The sequence below is a fragment of the Nylanderia fulva genome, unplaced genomic scaffold (assembly GCF_048542155.1).
Source record: "Nylanderia fulva isolate GAGA-0341 unplaced genomic scaffold, ASM4854215v1 Scaffold35, whole genome shotgun sequence".
In the NCBI taxonomy this organism is placed as follows: Eukaryota; Metazoa; Arthropoda; class Insecta; order Hymenoptera; family Formicidae; genus Nylanderia; species Nylanderia fulva.
The window spans coordinates 2,279,668-2,298,680 of record NW_028190422.1 but is presented as its reverse complement, the minus strand read 5'-3'; the positions used below and the strand labels follow the sequence as shown (position 1 = coordinate 2,298,680).

Below are 19,013 nucleotides of genomic sequence, written 5' to 3'. Positions count from 1 at the left end.
GTGAGAGAAAAAGAGAGAAAAATCGGCGAAGATCTCCACGACGATCGTCTCCCAGACTATTTCCCAGACTCACTCTCTCTCGTCGAGAATCCGTAGATCGATTAATAAATCCGACTGATAAATCCCCACTGTTCACTCACTGTGCCACTGTGTCACCCAGCCTTATCACCGTACAACCGTATAGCTTATCACCGCATCATCGGGGATGCAGCGATCCCGAGACCCGATGCACTCCCGCTGCATCCGATCGGCTGCACTGGATGCAAAAGAAAGAGGAAGGGGAAGAAAATAAAGAGAGAGAAGAGAAAGGAAGAGAGACGAATTGGTCAGCGAGACAGAGAGAGAGAGAGAGAGAAAGAGTGCACGCGATTGTTCGGCGATGCAGCCGACAGCACGACTGACGGCGGCGGCCTCACCGCACCTCTGCACATCCACCCACGCTATATCGATCTCTCCCCGTTCTCCGGACGCGACACGTCGCCTCACCTCGCCTCACCTCTCGTCTGGTGAACCCGCGCGTGAACCAGGAGCGCAGCGTGGCGTCGCGTCGGTGCCGGGCGCTGCTGGTGTCCGCGATTTGGCGAGGCTGGCATCGCTGCTGCTGGTGGAGTGCTGGTGGTGGTGATGATGGTGGTGGTGATGCAGAGCTATAAGTCGCGTTCTCCTTCTCCGTCTCACTCTTGGATGTAGGATTGTGTCCGACGAATGCGCGCGCACAGGTGCACATGAATGAAAACCGCGATATGTGTACGTGGAAAACAACTGGCAATAGTGGATCGTCATATGGATATATGTGTAGAATAGATGCGCGTATTTGGTCCACGGATTCTGCGATGAGTTTGGAATTGAGTGATCCCCTTCTGGCTTTTTTATATTAAATTAATTGATTTTTGTGTCAGTTAGTCCGGAAAAATATTAGCCACTATAGCTCAATTTTTAGCTACCCCTGAAAGGAGCCAAAATTAAATACATAGGGTTTTAGCTTTCGATAGAATTGATTGTTTTTACATATGTTGTAGTTTATGATGAGTTTGGAATTGAATGATTCCTTTCTGGCTTTTTTTTATTAATTTAATTGATTTTTGTGGCAGTTAGTCCGGGAAAAATATTAGCCACTATAGCTAAATTTTTAGCTATCCCTGAAAGGAACCAAAATTAAATACATATAGGATTTTGGCTTTCGATGGAATTGATTGTTTTTACATATGTTGTAGTTTATAGTGAGTTTGCAATTGAATGATTCCTTTCTGGTTTTTTTTTTATTAATTTAATTGATTTTTGTGTCAGTTAGTCCGGAAAAATATTAGCCACTATAGCTCAATTTTTAGCTACCCCTGAAAGGAGCCAAAATTAAATACATAGGGTTTTAGCTTTCGATAGAATTGGTTGTTTTTACATATGTTGTAGTTTATGATGAGTTTGAAATTGAATGATTCCTTTCTGGCTTTTTTTTTTTTATTAATTTAATTGGTTTTTGTGTCAGTTAGTCCGGGAAAAATATTAGCCACCATAGCTAAATTTTTAGCTATCCCTGAAAGAAGCCAAAATTAAATACATATAGGGTTTTATAGCCTCAAAGCTAAATATTAGATAGTTACAGCCAGTCTAACAATTCGTAGAGCCCAAGTTTATCACATTCGATTGGCTGTAAATCAGCTCCATTATTTAGCTTTAAACCTATTGGATTTTTTATTGAGCAAATCATAAGCTACAACACATGAGAAAACCAACTGATCTTACCAAGATTTAATTTTTATTTTATTACGTACGAGGTTTTAGAACCTGCATAAAATCCTACATGAAATTGAATACCGATAAAATCAGCTGATTTTCTCACGTGTTATAACTTATGACTTACTGAACAAAAATATAACAGATTCAAGGCTAAATAATAGATGGTTACTAATTTACAATCAAACACAAAAATTACAACTTTGCGAGTTGTTTGACTGGTTGTAACTTACAAGTTACAACATATAAAAAACAGCCAATTCCATCAAAAGTCAAAAATCATGCCTAAATTTTAGCTATCATAGCTAATATAGAAACAACTAAAATTTAGCTGTGATGGCTGGAATATTTTTCTTTCGATTTTTCCTAATATTAAATTTTTTTATTTTTATATCAGTTGATGGAAAAAAATATTAGCCACTATGCCAAAATTTTAGCCATAGATGTAGGTAATAAAATAGGAACAGTTGTAGTTAAATGTAAAAGTTTAGGTGGCTAATATTTTTATTTTCCGCATTTTCCCTGATTTTATGCGAAACTTTAGTTTCTCCCGTGCTGCTTTTTTATAAAGCCAACGGATGAAAGAGAAATCTGAGTTCAAATCCGACGAGTTTCAGCCATACGTGAGTTAACTTTTGAGACGTTATAACATTGCAAAATTTATACGCGCGACAAAATTGTCCGGGGAATTTTTCACGCGGACGGATTCCATCGTCACGTTGGCTTGCATTAGCAATTAGAAACCTTGCGCGACGTATGCGCGAATTATGTAACGTGTGTTTCACTAAGCAACAATGTCTGTATATATACACTACGAATGCATAATCGTTGCAACCGATGCGATCGCGCGTTGCATCGCTCGGTTAGAAAATTAGAATCCTGTAGAAAATTATTTCGGCATTCATTTTGACGGCACTCAAATGCACGAAATGCAATTTTGACATTTGATGTGACTTGGAGTAAAAATGTGTGTGTGTGTGTGTATATCATGTGCTTCAAATAAGAACAATCTTAATTTATTTTTAATCTAACGCACAATTGCTTTTAGACTGATTATAGAAATATATCGTATTATTTATATATGTAAACGTGTGATATAAATAAAGAGCTAAAACATTTTGTAGAATTTTTTTTTTTGCATTTTAATGCGAGTCGTCGAAGTTCCATTTCACGCAAAAATCTTTCGGAAGAATCTAAAGTAAGTTGTTTATCGCGGAGTTTATTACACTTCGTGCTAACTCTTATCCGGAATCAAGAGTAAACAGACTGCAATCAACTTTACTTTTAGACGTTCACGCGCTGCTCGAATTCTATTTATGACCGCGAGATATGCATATTAGTACGTATCAATATGCGGGTGTATATATATGTATATATACATATGTGGCAAATCGTCGGTTCTTCCTCCCCGAGTTGCAAACTATTTGCGTTCACTTTCATCAACTGTCATCGCACGCGCTAATCTTTATCATCCTTGTATCAAAGTTACTTTTCAGCTTTTTACAGGCTAAAAGTATTCTTTAAGGTGTAATTTCAGTCCGATATTCCATTTAAAAAATGACAAACACATTTTGGTATTTGATGTTTGGATTTGTGAAATTTTGAAATAAATATTATTCCTATTGCTTTCTTTCGAATTAATTCCGACAATTATCTTTATATTAATTATATTATATTATTCATTAATTATATTGATTAATTATAATGAATTATATTATATAATTCAAACAACTAAAAATATTTTAATTATATTATATTACTTCGAACAATTAAAAATATTTTAATTATATTATATTAATTCGAACAATTGAAAATATTTCTGCAACATTTTTAATGGTTCTATGAAAAAGGTTTCAAAACGTCAACTCGAAAATGTTACGAAATTAAATTACACGCGATCATGTTCAGAGAAGATTCACATCTCATTGTTCGCCAGTTAATACTATATATCTTTTTGACAAAGGAAGAAACTATCTTGGAAAATTTACGTGGGTGAGACCGCTTGTAATGTCGAAATAGCGATAGCGATAGCTCGCGCAATAGTTACACTGTACCACAAGCAAGTCTGTAACCGCGGAGAACCGTCGTAAATAGTTTGGTAACGCAGTGGTACCAGGCGACGGAGATACAAAGGGGACCGAGAGAGAGAGAGAGAAAGTAACGTCACTTCCGGCCCATTAAGATCGTCAAGGGTCGCGCGAATCGTGCGCAGGAGGTTAATTGTTTCAGGGACAGTGTCTCTCATTTTTTCTTCGATGATTTTCGTGCTCGCTTCTTTTTACAAGAATTTCGTATCTCATTTATAAAAAAACGTGTATCAAAAAAATTATGCAAATCCAGAAAAATGAAAGATAATTTTTTAGATTTTTTTGTCCCTGTTTTTAATTTTAATAATTTTTAATGATTTTCTCGATCTCTTTCTTTGATGGCTGTCTAATTTATTTCTCGAATATTATTTTATAAATTTATTTAACAAAATTATATACTAAAAGATATATTTTCTTACGAGATGACTGATAATGATATCTTTTTTTTTTTGATGTTTCAATTTATTTTATAATTAGTAATTTATTTATCTTTTATGTGGTGAAATATGACTGAAAATTTCGTAGCAGGATAGTGAATATCTTACCTTATTTGCGCGTGATAGGCGGGCGTGGTGTGTTCGGTGTGCGTAGTCAAAAGTTCCGCAGAATTGTTGGCCATGTTTATCGAATGTCCTGTCAAATGTGTTATCGGCTCCAGTAAGAGAACACCGGGCGTCGCCGGCGATGGTTGTGGACCTAACAACGAGACACGTACTTTTTCTCTACCTTCGCTGAAATCAAAAGATAAATGCATCCTATTATAGTATACAAATATACATATAATATAAAAGATATTTTATTTTATTGTCTAAATACTCTATATATATACAAAATAAATATTCTTAATAATAAATAATTTTAATAAGTAACATCAGAAGAGTCAACATTTCTTTCTCCTAAAAACGCAGCCCGGGAAACAATTTTTTATATGTAATTATATATAAATAATTGTATAATTATATATATAATCGTAACATTATATGTGAAATATGTCCATTTTTATACATAATTATATAAATTTATATATAAATTATAAGAATTCATATATGATCATGTCAAATTATATATATGAAACATATATTTATATGTATATATGAAGAAATACTTGTGTATTTATTATATATATATATATATATAAATTTATATAATTATATATAAAAAGCACTTTCATCTAATTATGTATGGACATATTTCATATATGTATAATTTTGCGAGTATATGTATAATTTTTGTTTTATATTGTCATATATAAAAATTTTTTCCCGGGAGCTCAAGTAAATTTTTCGCATTCTTCTTTAAAACTAATTAATAATATTATCTTAATATTAATATAACAATATTATTTTATAATATAATAATATAATCTAATAATATTATCATTAATAATAATAATAATTAATATTTAACAATCGCCTTTGCATTCGAGAACGCAGGTATCGGATGATAAAACGGAGGGTGCACTTCCGCCAGCTTTGCGCGAGTTGCGCGGAGAAAAAAATGAGACTGAGCGAAATTTAACGATTTAACTTCCGCTTTTGTCGCCACGCCTCCTCGCGTGTCCCTATCCCTAGAAACGTGCAATACCCTTCCTCGGAAACGCTCGCGATGCACGCACATGTGCGACTCTCACGTACAAGTCGGCTAATTTCTCACTGACTGGCTCCGAAGGGTTAATATAATAAAGATTGATTAAATTTTTGCATAACTCTGTGACTAGGATTGTCGGAAAGTTTAGATATTAGAATACGATGAATATATGTATGCCGCATAAATTAAAATTATCTTATATTTTTAGTAAGTCTATTTTTTTTATGTATTAGAAATTTTATTCTATTTCATGTATTAAAAATTGTTTATATAATTTTTAGAAAATATTGTATTTATTTTAAAAAAGAAATAATATAAATAATAAATAAATAATATAATAATTAAATAATTTTTTAAATAAATATTTTCTTTAATACAAATTTGTATTAAATCTTATAAGAATTTTGAGATAATATGTATGAGATGATATGCATCGATTCTGTCCGATTCCCGGAGGCAGCGTGTCTGGTCGGTGTGCGTCGAAACGCAAGTCGGTCGTCTGATCGCTTGTTTGCCACTTACATAACTTTCCGACGACGTCATTCACGTTACGATGCAACGTCGGGAGATGTAATACATAATGCGCGATGCACCGAAACGGCGACGGACGGATACGCTGCGCAAAGAAGTTGGAGCAACTCGTCTCCTTTTTTAAATCTCTATCATTTTCAAAGTATCCATAAATGTCGAAAAGATTATTTAAAATGTAATTTTAATTAATTATATAGTTTTGTTCAACGGAGCATTTAATTTAATTTAATTTAATTTAATAGTCTAGCTGCTTTATAGTTTTATCTCCTCTTTGTTTTTCCTCCGAGATATATTAAAGCTGGAACAATAAACATCGTTCCGTGACATGAATGGAAAAATGAAGGAATTATCGGATATTGAGATGCAAAACGTTCATGTAAAGCGGAGTGATTTTAATTCGAAGATATTGATTTTGCATATATTTAGTTTGTTCGATCTCTTTGAGATATCTTCCTTTATAATTTAATAACGCGTTACTATATGTATAGATGCATTGATCAATCTTGCCATTTTAAGCGAACTTTCGCGAAAATTGACGAAATTCTTCAATTTAAGTAATTCCTACTGTCTCTCGGAATTAATTGTGTATTCGCGGCGCGAACAAGAAGGTTAATTCGCAATAATTACGAAAGTTAACCAGGCCGTTGACTTAATCGCGGCAATCCGAGGCGAAACATGATCTCGTTTAATACTCAAAGTATATTTTCATGCAAACGATATTTTTCGAGTCGATTGAATGATTAAAAAATAATACAATAATATAAATAAAAAAATAATACACGCCATGAATCCTTTATAATTTTTATTCGAAATTTCAAATGTGTATAAAAAGATTTTTTTAATTTTCCACTCTGAACTTTTTAATTAAAAAATCGTTGAATAGCTAATTAATTCTATTAATTTGCTTTCTAAAATTTTGTAACAATTCGTGCGCGCGACGAAATTAATCGAACGGTATCAATGGAAATAAATTTACGAGTAGCAAATCCCGTCGTCGCTACCATCCGTTTTCATTTTTGCGAAAATCTCCGCGTACACGTGTTGCGCACAGGTGGCATTTCGCCAATACGCGTACGAACTGCCAACTATCGAGAGAGTGTACGTCGGGGGCGGTGGTGGCTTTGTTACAAATTTCTAAAATAACCCGCTTTGCGTAGTTCGCATAATAAGCAATCGGTGGACGAGAGCTCTCTCTGAAAAGAGTAATAGCCAAAGTGCACTTATAACTCTACATCTGCCTATATAACTAAAACGAATGACGTCCTTTATTATTTGTGATCGATTCACGGCGTTACAACATTTTTTAAAAATAAATTCATAAAAAAGATACTAAAATTATACAATAATTACAAAGTTTTAAAAGATTATTTTATACACATTATTTTAGTTTCGAATTTCAAATGAAAAATAAACTCTAAATATTACAAAAGGATGATGTATATTATTCTTATATTTATATTATTATATATCTTATTTATTTTCTGTTTATATTTATAATTCTATTTATATTATAGTATGTATATATTTTTTATTTTTTTATTTATATATACATAAAGGGAGCATTTTTTAGACTTTTCATTCTGTGAATTTTTAAATATATTATTAGTAAAAAAGATACAAATTTGCTTTATTGTAATTATTGTATATTAAAATTATACAACAGTCACAAAAAATTTACAGAATAAAGTCTAAAAAAAAATGGTCCTTTTTCGAATTGAAATAAAAAATAAAAATCTAAATATTATAAAGGATGTGTTTTTCAATAATACTTAATCTTGCGACTATACAACTACTCGGGAAAATTGTGTTCGCAGCATATGCGAAATTTATGCGCGATATATGGTATACGTGCAGCGAAAGGGTTAAGCGCTATATATTCGTAATGCATTTTCGTTTGCCTTGACACTTCTATGAAACTTGCATGAGCGGCCCAATGCAATTACAACGAGCGTCTTCCCGTAGGCGTATATCTTTCGTCTAAACGCTGAGAACGTCGTTCAGGGAAATAAGCGGTCCGGGCATAAAACAGTGGAAATATGTAGAGCATTTCATCGAGCAGCACAAAGAGTATTCTCTCTTTTCTTTCTACAAAAATAATCGTTTCTGCGAATATATACGGGATTAAGAATATTAAGATAAGAAGGGCAAAGCTTGATCTTTCCGGAAGTATTACTGTAAGCCTAAGGATTATTGTTATCTTACGTCATCTGCCTGGGGCTGATAGATCCAGGATATAACTTCACTCATCTATCGCCTTACGTCGCACGCTCGTGAAAATTCGATTCATATCCTCGGGGGAGCTATATCATCAGTTTCAGGAGATGGAGGCCAAGGAAGAGACGAACGTATATGGAAAACGATCCCTAGCAGAAGAGAAATTGCCTGTTCCTTCAAGGGTTAAACGCAAGAATGGTAATATCGATACCCCAAGGATGCTACAGGACTTGAAGAAGGTATAGATATTCGAGTCAGAGTGCATTTCGATAGAAAAAAATATGTGAATTGCAGTAGAAATATAAATAAAAAATGTGATACTTGTAGAAAAATATCACGTACACAGAGAAAATTTTCTTTTAAAATTTACCTTGAAAATCATGGGACAATATGGTATTGGAAGAATTTTATAAGAGTTCCGCTCTGATTAATATTTATTACAATAGAAATTTTAATGTCTACCACAACAAGGTATAAAATGTGTTCGATTAATTTTACTACAGGAAAATTTACTATGTACATATTTTTTAAATAGTTTTTATTATGAGAAATATTTAATAATTTTCAGGAAAATTTTAAGAGAAATTTCTCTCTGTGTATAATTCGAAGAACTTGTAAAGAAATATATAGTATAATAAATATAAAATCTCGTATTTTGACAAGAAAAACGTTTTCACCTAGAAACTTAGCGATAACGTTATTCATAATAATAATTATATTAATTACTAATTTGATTCTTTATTTCGCCAGTCAAAAAATTAAAAGAATAAATATTTTTCAACCATACCGGCAAATTTTTTATTAAATAAATCTCACGACATTTCAACCATAATTCTGGTCCTTTTCAAGTATACTGAAATAATATTATAATAGTTAATATAAAAATTCTAGTCGAAATGTCGTGAGATTGATTTAATAAAGAATTTGCCAGTATTGGTTGAAACATATTTATTCCTTTAATTATATTAATATTAATTTGAATATTTCGAGCACAAAAGCCCGAGCATCATTCGCAGAGCGCAAACGATAACATTCCGATGCGAATGTGCGATGAGTCATTCTCTGATAAAAATTGCGCGTTCAGCTGGGAATAGAATTAACGAAGTATTTATTCTTCTCGATAAATATATAGGCCGCCACGGCAATCACACATACGTCCGATAAGCTACTGGATGTTTAGTTGCGTCAAGCATGTTAACCTTCATCCGCTTCTCGCTACGAATTCATCGCTTTGACAGGCGAGCAGAGAGAAATAGAGTCACTCGTGATATGCTGTATATAATTTATACGAGAAGGATTTGAATGACATAATCTATTTTTATCGGAAAAATGTCGATTATATATGCTTCGATTTAAAATATCTTGTGCATTCAAGCATAAACAGGTGTCCAACAGACTCAATGAAAAAAATTCTCTGACTTTTTCAGATTTTCCAAGACCAGAAATAAATTTTTTCCCTGACTTTTTAATATTATTTTTTCCAAATATATATAATTTGCATATATTCTATATAATAAATCAATTAAATGTTAAATTATGAAATCTTTGAGATATTTTTGTCAACAATAAAACGGTTCAGTAGTTAAAACAAAAATTTAAATCAATTATACAATCTGCATTATGTACGATAATCGAAACAAACATGTCACTATAAACTCTATTTAAATAATCAATCACTTTTTTTATTTATATTATATCTAATGTTTTAGTTTTGTCTCTATCAAACACATTGAAATGAAATAACACGACGATAAAACTATAAATGAATGAACACGCTGATTCATCTACAGCGATTTTTAACAACACAGAAAATTAGTGTGCTGGGAGTCTGGAAAGAAAAAGTTTTTTTAAAATAAAATTATTATAATTATTAAATATTATATATTAAATTATTAATAATTTATTTAATGAAAAATTTCAAATCATTGAGACAAATATAGAATAATGTGAAAAAATTCAGACAAATAATCAAACCTGACAAAATTCCAGATTTATAAAATTCCCTGACAATGCCCGGTTTTCCAGATTTCCCTGACCGCTGGAAACAAATTTATCCTGGAAAATCATAGTAATCGTAGAACAATATAATATTGGAAGACTTTTACAAGAATTTCTTTAATTTAATATTTACCACAAATAAAATATATTCAATTAACTTTACTATCTTATACATTAATATTTTTCGTTTTTAATTAATGTTTTATTTTTTTCCAATATTGTTCCACGATACCACGATTTCAGGATAAATCGCAGATACCCTGATAGACTATCGAGAAAAATGATTGCGCGTATTGTATAATTTCGCCGATCGATGTAGGTCGCGAGAGTGCTCTCGAATCATCGAGATCCTCCGAAAAAGGGATAACGATCGAGCGAGGACACTCGCTCGTCGGAATGCGCGTCGAGGGAGTCATGATCTTGCGCAACGTCCTGCCGGTCGCGCGCGCGTAATCGACCAAAACGAGTCGACGATGATCGCGCGCGGACTCGAGAAAAAGAGCGAGAGAAGGGACCGAAAACACGGACGAGCCTGGACCAGACTGGAAACCGGTTCCCGAGTCGTGGTCGCCGGCCGTGGAATCGATCCTGCGCGTCGATAACGATTCCTTCGAACGTGCGAGGAAACGTCCACGCTAGCGGAATGTGGAATGCGCACTCCTCGATGAAGTTGTCATTCCGAGTTATGAGCCCCGATAAATCCTCTCGCGAGAGGATTCGATAAAGTAAACACGAGGGAGGCCTCGTAAATCCAAATCCTGGGATTTCAGCATCTACAAGTCTCCCAGGATCAGATAGTTTAAATTAAATCGTCAAGGTTTGCAGGACAATTCTATTCTATTAAAATTTTTTAGTAAAGTTCCTTTCAGCTTTTCCTCTGTTTAAATTTCTAATATAAATTTTGTATACATTTTATATCTTACGTGTACACAGAGAGAATTTTCTCTTAGAATTTATCAGATAGTTTAAATTAAATCGTCAAGATTTGCAGGACAATTCTATTATAATTTTTTAATGTAAGGTTTCTTTCATATTTTCCTCTCTTTGTATATATAAATATATTTGTTTAAATTTTTAATATAAATTTTATATACATTTTATATCTTGCACAGAGAGAATTTTCTCTTATTTATCTTGAAAATCATGGTGATTGTAAGCCGATATGTTATTGGAGAAATTTTATAATAATAATTAAAAATATTAATATCTACCACAATAAGACAAAATATGTTCAATTAATTTTACTAATATTGTTTATTGAGATAAATATTAATCAGAGAGAAAAACTTATAAAATTCTTCCAATTACCATGATTTTCAGGGTAAATTCTAAGAGAAAATTCTCCCCGTGTATATATGCGTACCCCTATTGTTAAATTTTAAGGTCCACGAAAGTTTAAATTATCGCTTCGTTTAGTCGTAAACTCTGTTGCGCAAGTAATATATTTATTCGAAGAGACAGTTTGCATAATTCGCAGGCAGATATGTGCTATTGTTGTTTACGCATTGACGCCCAGCAGCACTATGTGTCTGGCGTCATCCGACAGTTAAACACCTCGCGAGAGCGAATCAGACCTTGAGCCCGTGACATCATCATCCTAATCGCCTACGACGCCTCGCTCACGGTCGGATCGGATGACACACGTTATTTTTTTCGATGCTATATTCGCGAAAATCCGACTATGAACTCTCGCAATAACGAAGAAAATTCGTTCAAGGTGTAGACGTTTTTTTTACACGCGCTGAAGACGCTTAAATCGAACGTTTCAATGTCAAGTATCTTTTAAAATACTTTAATCGAAAACCAACGAGGTGGGGTGAATTTTTCATTATTTTTAACCGAAGACACCGACCAAAAATATTATCGAATGAAATTTAATTTTAAATGCTTTGAAGAAAAAATGTGTTCACGCGAGATTTATTCAATTGCAATTCTAAGTCGCGATATTTGAAATTAATAAATGCCAAGTTGTGCTCGCCGCAAGGTTGCGGAACGATAAACTCGACACGCTATTCTATAAATATACGCACTCACCCGTGGAAGATGGTAAAAAGTCCATTTTCTATGAAAATCGTATTCACAACGAGAATCGATAGATGAAAGTCGAAGCTGCTAAGACTCATAAACAAGTCGTAATAAGTGCACGCTCGTGAAAATGCATACGAGCGAAAACATTAGTTGCTGATTTTACTTACAGAGAACTCATTATTAAAACAAATATATTCTGGAACGAACGATGTACCATATACAGGGTGTTCCAGAATTACCGTATCACACGTTAATAGGAGATTTCTGAGGCGATTTGGAGACGATTTTTCCTCAACGAAAATGTCTAGACACCAATAATTTTCGAGTTATAAATAATTGAAAATAAAAGCTATTTTGTAAACTAAGCCTTGTAAAAATAAATTATTAACAAAACTGCATTTTTTAGTTAATTTCAGGTAAAGTTTACTTTAATAGAATTTTAATTTAAGGCTTAATTACAAAGATATATGATTTCAAAAATTAGGAACATTAAAAAAATGGTGACCTTTCTCGACATTTTCGCTGAGGAAAAATCGTCTCCAAATCGCCTCAAGAATCTCCTATTAACGTGTAATACGGTCATTCTGGGACACCCTGTATATATATATCACAAACAGAATTACCATAATCACAACGTAGAAAAAGAAAACAGCTGGTCAAAATTGACAGATTCAGAAAAATCTAACAATTAGTTGATTAATAATTATACATACAGCGACTGAAGTTAGTCACGCAAATTGGCGCATATCGATCGTAATCAACTTTGTGCTTCGTTTTCCCTTCGTTCTCCCCCTTTTTCCCTCGTGTCGACGTAGTTTTCGCCGCAAACCCGAATCGCTCCAATTGTGCGCTTTTATGACGCGCCGCGTAAAACTTGAGCAAATATTTTATCATGCCGTGCATCTGTCTTGGCGTGACAGGCGATGCTTAAAGAATTATTTAAAAGCACTTTTCTAACAAAGAAGGAAAAAGAAAGAAACGGAGAAATATTCGTCCTGTAAACATTGCAGTCGCATGAAACAATGATTTCTGCTCACGAATCGCTCGCAATCGTACAAAATAATAATTTTAAGGGAATCCTAAGCTAACCTAACTTTCCTTCCTGTTTTATCGACGAAATGTGAGGTTAGATAAATTATAAATCTATTTATTGGCTATACGAATTGTTTTTTACCTGAAATCAGAACGCTTCGCCCTTTGTTAATATTAATACTTTAATTTGTACAGGAAAAAGATTGATCAATCTGTATAGTTTCATATATCTTGGTTACAGAATTATGAATGCTTAGAACTCACAATTCTGTAACCAAGTTACATGAGACTATATAGATTAATAAATCTTTTTTCTTGTACAAATTAAAGTGTTAATATTAACAAAGGGCGAAATGTTCTGATTTCAATTACAAAACAATCCGTATAGCTAATAAATAGCTTTATAGTTTATCTAACTTCACATTTTGTCGATAAAACAGGACGGAAATCACTTCTCAAGGACATTTAGGATCACCTTAAGACTCCGTCCTCCTGTTCGCGGCAGGAATCTCTCTAAAAAGACATGTGTACGATCGATATCTCAAACTGAGCACTGTGTAAAAATATGCATTCGCAAGAGTGCCAAAGCTTCACTACTGTTACAATGTAATGCATAACGCGTGTCTCGTGAACACGAACATTCGCGAGTTAATCGTGCGTGTTTTCCGCGTGCGAGGACACGGACGGTCGATATTTCCTTCCCGAATGACCCGACTTGCATCTCGATGCATCGCGTTATGCACTATTGACGTGTTGAGCAATGCGAAAAAAAAAGTTATTAATTCGAAAATCCGCGAACTGTCAATTCGACGCGGATCGCTCAATTAATTCGTCTCTCGTTATCGACACGCTTGTTGAATGCACAGCGGGCAACAATAGGAGCGATCGCGAAAGGTCCTTATTCTCTTTAGGAAAAAACTGGACACGGTTAATTTGTAACTAAAGGGTCGGCGAGTCTATTTTTCTCGCGAGCGCGCGAGCATGACGTTTCCGGAGAAACGGCAGGGAGAGAATGGCTGCAGTGTGTCAAGATGGCCCGTTACTATGGCAACCACCGGGCGGGATCTGTGTGCGTCTCTCTTTCCGCGTGTCCTCTCACCGGTAGTGACGACACAGCGGATACCGGCCGCGCCGGAGAGTCTATCGAATACTTGTAACTCGATGTATCGATCTCTCTCTCTCTCTCTCTCTCTCTCTCTCTCTCTCTCTCTCTTTCGCGAGATTCGATCCTATACGATGGGGATGATGGATGATACACGTATATAATAGTATACCGTAACGCGGATCACGCGATGTCTAGAAAAATATTCCAGGGAGATTTTACGATCCTACAGAGAAAGATTGTTTCTCCTCGAGCGAGCATTTCCATTCGAAATCTCATTAGCGATCGGATGAATAACTGGGGGTTTCTGATTGTGAATACGGTCACTCGCCGGTGTTTTCCACCCTCCGTGGACAACACCAGCCTGTCCTTTTCGCAATCTTCCCACCAGATCGATGCGAGCCCGCTATTAGGGACAGACACGCCGGCGACGCGATTCGATCGGCAACGAGGCGACCTCTCAACCAGCGTTCGATCGCGAATATACAGTGTGGATGTGCTCGCGATTTCAAATAAAAAATCTGCCCTTAACGCTATATAGCTGTGAGCTAGTCGCTCACTTTATCGTAGCCCTTCCAACACGTCGAAGACAAATTTATCGCGAGGGACACTTCAATGTCTTCGAATTGCGATAGATATCGGCGTAAGAGAGCCGATTAAAAATGATATATAAATTAACGTATCTATGAAATGGCGACGTAGTGATTTAGAGAGAGCTGCCCTTTCAACAATATGCTAATTTAGATCCGCAATATTTCTTATTAACTTAGTTAAGCGATAAACAGCGATAGCGATTGTCTACGTATACGTGTGAACTATGTAAACTGTCTTTTCACCCGTAAATTCTATAGACAATGCATAATTGACACAGTCGACGCTAATAATATCCGCGCCTCTGACGAGAAGGAAAAGTTCAACAAACCTTTTTTTTTCGAAAAAGAAACTGAGATTATAATTATTTTCTTGAGATACTCTTTTGTTGGGTATACAAATCAGCAGTAAGCGAATCATCATTTATCACAATTAGAAGTTTCCCCATAAAAATCATCTGTCTTATATAGCAAACTCTAAAATTACACTTTAATATAAATAAATTTAAATATGAATTATATTTAAAAAAAAAAATAAAATATATTCTATATAAATGAAATATAATAAATAAATAATTAATAGGACAACAATTGAGACCCCAACTTCCGTTATCGGAAAAGAAGAACTTGAAGAACTAGCTCCGCAATAAATTAATCAAAGAAACTCTTACAAAATTCTTCCAACACCACATATTATCATAATTTTCAGGGTATATAAATTCTGAGAGAAAATTCTCTCCGTGTAAATAAATAACTAACAATTAATAAACCAACAATGAAGACCCCAACTCCTGTCATCGGAAAAGAAGAAGAGTTCGAAGAACCAGCATCGCAATAAATATAAATTGACGAAGAAATTGAAAGCGAGTGATTCGCGACGCAACAATGGAATCCAAACAGCTGTTTTCGTCGGTTGTCAAACGGTTCCCGTTGTACCCCAAATTCGAGCTCCCCTTTTGGGCGTGTACGCACCTTGCTGGACACCTACTGGCGAACAAGCCAGGGGGAGATCGAGCGCGCGATTGACTCGGGGCGAGATTCCGGCGTTTCTCTCTAACAGCTTCGATTTTCGGAGCAACTCCCAGAGTTCGCGTCGCTTCGTTTACCTGGCGGTGGTCTACGGTGGCTCTCGCGCGCGGCTTTAATCCACAGGACCTGGCCGATCGATCTCTCTCTCTCTCTATCTTTCTCTTCTTCGAAAAGGGCCGGCCTCGCGGAGAACTCGACCGACGACTCTACGCGACTCCGTGCTCGACGAGAGTGCACGAGCGTACTGAACCGCTGGTTGTCGCTTCGCTTCGACGCTGCGCTCTCCTCGCTTATCCTGGCTCAATGATTGGGAAGGGGTCGGAGGGGCAGGGGGGAGGAAAGAGAAGGAGAGATAATGAGAAAGAGGGACCAGGTGGGCGGAAAGAGTGTGTATACGCACGTCGCGACGTATGTTAAGGAGATACCTGGAGAGATGGCGGAGACGCGAAGGGAGGTTTTTAACAGAGAGGGAGGAAGAAAAGGCGCGGGTGGCGAACCGGATGTGTGTGTGTGTGCGTGCGATTCGGTTGATTCCGCTACGACTCGGTCGTGTTCGAGGAACTGGCGAGCGAGAAGCGGCTTCAGGGTTTGGACCAGCGCGCAAAAGGGAGAGTGCCGGCATCTGTTGTCACGTTCGCGAGATCGTTCGCGAGAATCGATTTTTCGAGCCGCACAGGTGTTTCGTCCGCGAGAAATACGCGTATCTATTTTTATTTTTATTTTTTTTTTTATTCTGAAGAGTGTTTCAGCGTAGACGCGGGAGTTCTATTTTAGGTGTGAAAAAAAATAATTTTAAAAAAGTCTATTTTAAATTATAGGAAAGTAATTTAGAAAAAAAAACATGTTGCATCTCAGAATCACGGTGGATATAATTATAATTGATATAAATATAAATTATATTTTAAAAAGAAATTTAATTAATTTTTTATTTAAAAAATTTAATCATAAAACAAAAATAATTTAGGAAAAAAACGATGTGACACCTCAGAATCACTGTAGATATAATTATAATTGATATAGATATAAATTAAATCTATATATAAATTATATTTTAAAAAGAAATTTAATTAATTTTGCATCTAAAAAATTTAATCATAAAAAGAAAATAATTTAGGAAAAAAACGATGTGACACCTCAGAATAATTGTAGATATCATTTATAATTGATATATAAATATAAATTAAATCTATATATAAATTATATTTTATAAAAGGAGAAAATTCTGTCCTGATAATAATTTGATAAAAAAAAAGTGCGAATTGAAAAATGTATTTGCAAAACCTAAATCCATCGAATGATGCGCATCAAAATGCACAGTGAACGCGAGACACGTCAAGGGAAAGCTAAGGGTTAAAGCGTGTTTCCTGAATTATTTAATAGCCAATACTCACCGCGCGAATTATATACGGCTAGAATTTCCGATTGGGATTCATTCACGCTGAAAACATGAGCTCCACGCGCGTGATTGCAAAACTTTGACGTACGTAATCGCGCGCGTAAAAAGTCGCGATGATCTCATCAGAGAGATCATCGATTGATTAGAAAAAAAAAATATGTATATATATATATATAATAGCTATCGTTCACTTTGCGTCTTTCGTATTTTACAAGAGAGATTTATATTTGCACTAGTGCGATCAGAACGTCTTCTAATCGAACGACTGCGAAGCATTATCAAATTAGTCTCAAGATGTTCGTAATCTTATCGTCACGTAAATCGCAATAAACGCGATAGCTCGTCCATCGAAATTATGAATTGTTAAATTGCCTTTGATTTTAAAATCGACAATATATCCCTTTTATTAAATAAAATGAAACTAAATGATACATCTTCGAGTTTCACTAGTTTTAGATATATTTCCAAAGTCTTAGATTTATAATTAAATATGTTTCCTAATTTTTTGGAATAAATTAAATTTGCGTAGCTCTCGCGTAGTTAAAGTTTTTCGAAAAATTGATTTTATTACTTGTATTAAATTGAACATACTTAAAAATTGAAACACAACAGCGGATTTATTTTTAGGAATTTAATTTAGCTTGGGAGAAACACCTAGGTGTAATGAGCGACAGTCATTCTCAAGAATAGATTATTATATTCTTGAAAGACGATGTGTCTTCCCGAGAGAGTTATCTACATAACTCTACCCACACATGTTTCTTTTAATAGTCGGTTACTTATCGCAAGACGCAATCATTATCGCGTTTGATTCGGTTAAACGACGATACTCGCGTCAAGAATATCTAATAATGTTTTTTTGTGATATAAAAGATGAGACAAGACAGGATATAATATGGAATGTAATTTGAAAGAGTTTGTGCAAAAAAAAATAATCGTGCGCACATCGTAAATTAAAAGCATGATGAGGGGATAAAAGTTCAATATATCAAAAATTGAATAACACACTAAAAATGGCAAATATTACAAATCAGATTTAACACAAACCGAGTTTTATATGGATTCAAAAATATGCGATACTTTAAATGACCTTTTAAGATGATATTAATAGATTAAAAATAGAGAGAAAATGCAAACAAATATATTTGCCGAACAATTATATGAGAAAATTCAACTCACAAAAATACGCGCGCAGATAATTTTAATATTCCATTTATATCTATTAACTTTATTATAATTCAACTTTTTTTATTAATTTAAATTATTATTATTATTAAAAATTTTAATCCAAAAATTAATAATTTTGATGAACAAAATTTGTGCGCATAAAGATTGCGTTAGCAAAAATATACATATATTTTGTCGCCTCATTTTGCATTATTTTAAGAACCAGTAAAGAGAAAATAAATATAGCTTTCATCTTTTATTGAAATGCGTTGCAAAGCACATCCGTTGCATCCATTCATGTTCGATATCCTGTTACATTAGATTAGACGAAGAACATCTGCCGAATTAAGCGCAAGATGGAAATGCAATGGGACGATTTGATTTTGCGCCTAAATCGATGATTTAACGAGTCGAGTCGAAATATTTACGTACGTCGATTTTCGCGTGATCTAACATTACTCGATGCATATATACATACGCATGTTATTTCGGTACCGGGTGCGCCAGATGATGTCACGTCA

The 19,013-nt window shown here is 34.5% G+C and overlaps 1 protein-coding gene across 1 annotated transcript in view; it reads right to left on the bottom strand.

Moving 5' to 3' along the window:
- Positions 1 to 19,013, bottom strand: part of LOC114934929 (uncharacterized) — an 82,288-nt gene that overhangs the window by 20,846 nt on the left and 42,429 nt on the right. Inside the window, exon 5 of the mRNA XM_029307642.2 lies at positions 4,364 to 4,549. Within this exon, the coding sequence (XP_029163475.1) occupies positions 4,364 to 4,549 (186 nt within the window). The remainder of the gene's footprint in view (positions 1 to 4,363; positions 4,550 to 19,013) is intronic.